This window comes from Eimeria mitis, genomic scaffold, assembly GCF_000499745.2.
Source record: "Eimeria mitis Houghton genomic scaffold, Emh_scaff1726, whole genome shotgun sequence".
NCBI lineage: Eukaryota > Apicomplexa > Conoidasida > Eucoccidiorida > Eimeriidae > Eimeria > Eimeria mitis.
In genome coordinates, this window is record NW_013570043.1 from 2,671 (window position 1) to 4,357 (window position 1,687).

Here is a 1,687-nt window from a genome sequence, read left to right on the forward strand (position 1 = left end):
AGAAGATATAGATAAGGGGGCAGACGAAAGGAGACACAAAAAGAAGGAAAAAGGAAAAACAAAAAGGAGAAAGAAAAAGAAAGAAAAAGAAAGAAAAAGAAAGAAAGAGATAGACAAAGAGATAGGTTAAAGAGATATAATTTTAGTGTTTAGGTTTTACTCTTTAGGCTTTAGGGTTTTTGGACCTTAGAGTGGGGGGTTTAGGGTTTAGGGTTTAGCTCAGGGTCTAGGGTTTAGGATTTTAGGGTTTAGGGTTTTAGGGTTTAGGCTAGGGTTTAGGGTTTCGGGTCTAGCGTCTAGGATTTTAGGGTTAAGGGTTTAGGTTTTTAGGGTTTAGGGTTTACCCTGCATGGGGGTTTAGGGTTTAGGTTCCTAGGGTTTAGGGTTTAGGGTTTACCCTGCATGGGGGTTTAGGGTTTAGGTTTCTAGGGTTTAGGGTTTAGGGTTTAGGGTTTACCCTGCATGGGGGTTTAGGGTTTAGGTTTCTAGGGTTTAGGGTTTAGGGTTTAGGGTTTACCCTGCATAGGGGTTTAGGGTTTAGGTTTCTAGGGTTTAGGGTTTAGGGTTTAGGGTTTACCCTGCATAGGGGTTTAGGGTTTAGGTTTCTAGGGTTTAGGGTTTAGGGTTTAGGGTTTACCCTGTATGGGGGTTTAGGGTTTAGGTTTCTAGGGTTTAGGGTTTAGGGTTTAGGGTTTACCCTGCATGGGCGGGGGTTTGTGTATGGTGTTGGGGTTTTGCAGTTCAGTGGGGCCCGCCAGGGGGTCTATAAGGAACTGTCTCCTTTTGAGGCCTGTCTCCGTTGTATCGTCTCCTTCTTGTGCATATATTTCTGCTGTTTTATCATCTCCTGCTGCTGCTGCTGCTGCTGCTGCTGCTGCTGTTGCTGTTGCTGCTGCTGCTGCTGCTTTGTGGGTCCCTATATGTTTATCTATTTGTTCGTCTATCTGCTGTATATACATAACAGCTATTTGCTGCTGCTCCGATCCAATAACATGTTGCTGCTGCTGCTGCTGCTGCTGCTGCTGCTGTTGCTGCTGCTGCTGCTGCTGCTGCAGCAGCTGCTGCTGCTGCTCGCAGCGCTCGTAGCCCCCCTGCCACACCTCCTTGAACTCTGCTGCTGTGCAGTTGAGCTGCTGCTGCAGCAGCAGCTCCAGGGTAGAGAACGTCAGCTGCGGGGGAGGAGACAACGCCTCCTGCATGCGGGCAGCAGCAGCATCTGCTGTCTCTTCCTGAAACGCCCGTCGCCGCTGCAGCAGCAAACAAACAAACAGCAGCAGCAGCAGCAGCAGCAGCAGCAGAGGCAGCAGCAGCAGCAACAGCAGCAGCAAGAGGAAGAAGTGGATTAAGAAATGATGAGCAGCAGCAGCAAAACAAAAACTAAATTGCTGCAGCAAACGCCCGTCAATCAACAGCAGCAACAGCAACAGCAGCAGCAGCAGCAGCAGCAGCAACAGCAGCAGCAGCAGCAGCAACAGCAGCAGCAGTAGCAGCAGCAGCAGCAGCAGCAGCAGCATACTTCTGGAGACCAGTTGGCCATGAAGGGGGGAACGACTGCTGTCTTGCTGCTGAGATCCATCAGCTCTATCCCCAGCTTCTCACGCAACGCTGCTCTCTCATCCCTGCTGCTGCTGCTGCTGCTGCTGCTGCTGCTGCTGCTGCTGTTGCTGCTGCTGCTGCTGCTGCTGCT

The 1,687-nt window shown here is 50.4% G+C and overlaps 2 protein-coding genes across 2 annotated transcripts in view; both read right to left on the minus strand.

Annotated features, from left to right (window-relative positions):
* Positions 1-1,576, minus strand: part of EMH_0042510 (uncharacterized protein) — a gene marked incomplete at both ends in the record, with an annotated part of 2,004 nt that extends 428 nt beyond the window's left edge. The window contains 2 exons of the mRNA XM_013495744.1: positions 698-1,247; positions 1,517-1,576. Coding sequence (XP_013351198.1) covers positions 698-1,247; positions 1,517-1,576 — 610 coding nt within the window. The remainder of the gene's footprint in view (positions 1-697; positions 1,248-1,516) is intronic.
* A 37-nt stretch (positions 1,577-1,613) lies between these two features.
* EMH_0042520 (uncharacterized protein) overlaps positions 1,614-1,687 on the minus strand; it is a gene marked incomplete at both ends in the record, with an annotated part of 3,970 nt that continues 3,896 nt past the window's right edge. The window contains one exon of the mRNA XM_013495745.1: positions 1,614-1,686. Within this exon, the coding sequence (XP_013351199.1) occupies positions 1,614-1,686 (73 nt within the window). The remainder of the gene's footprint in view (position 1,687) is intronic.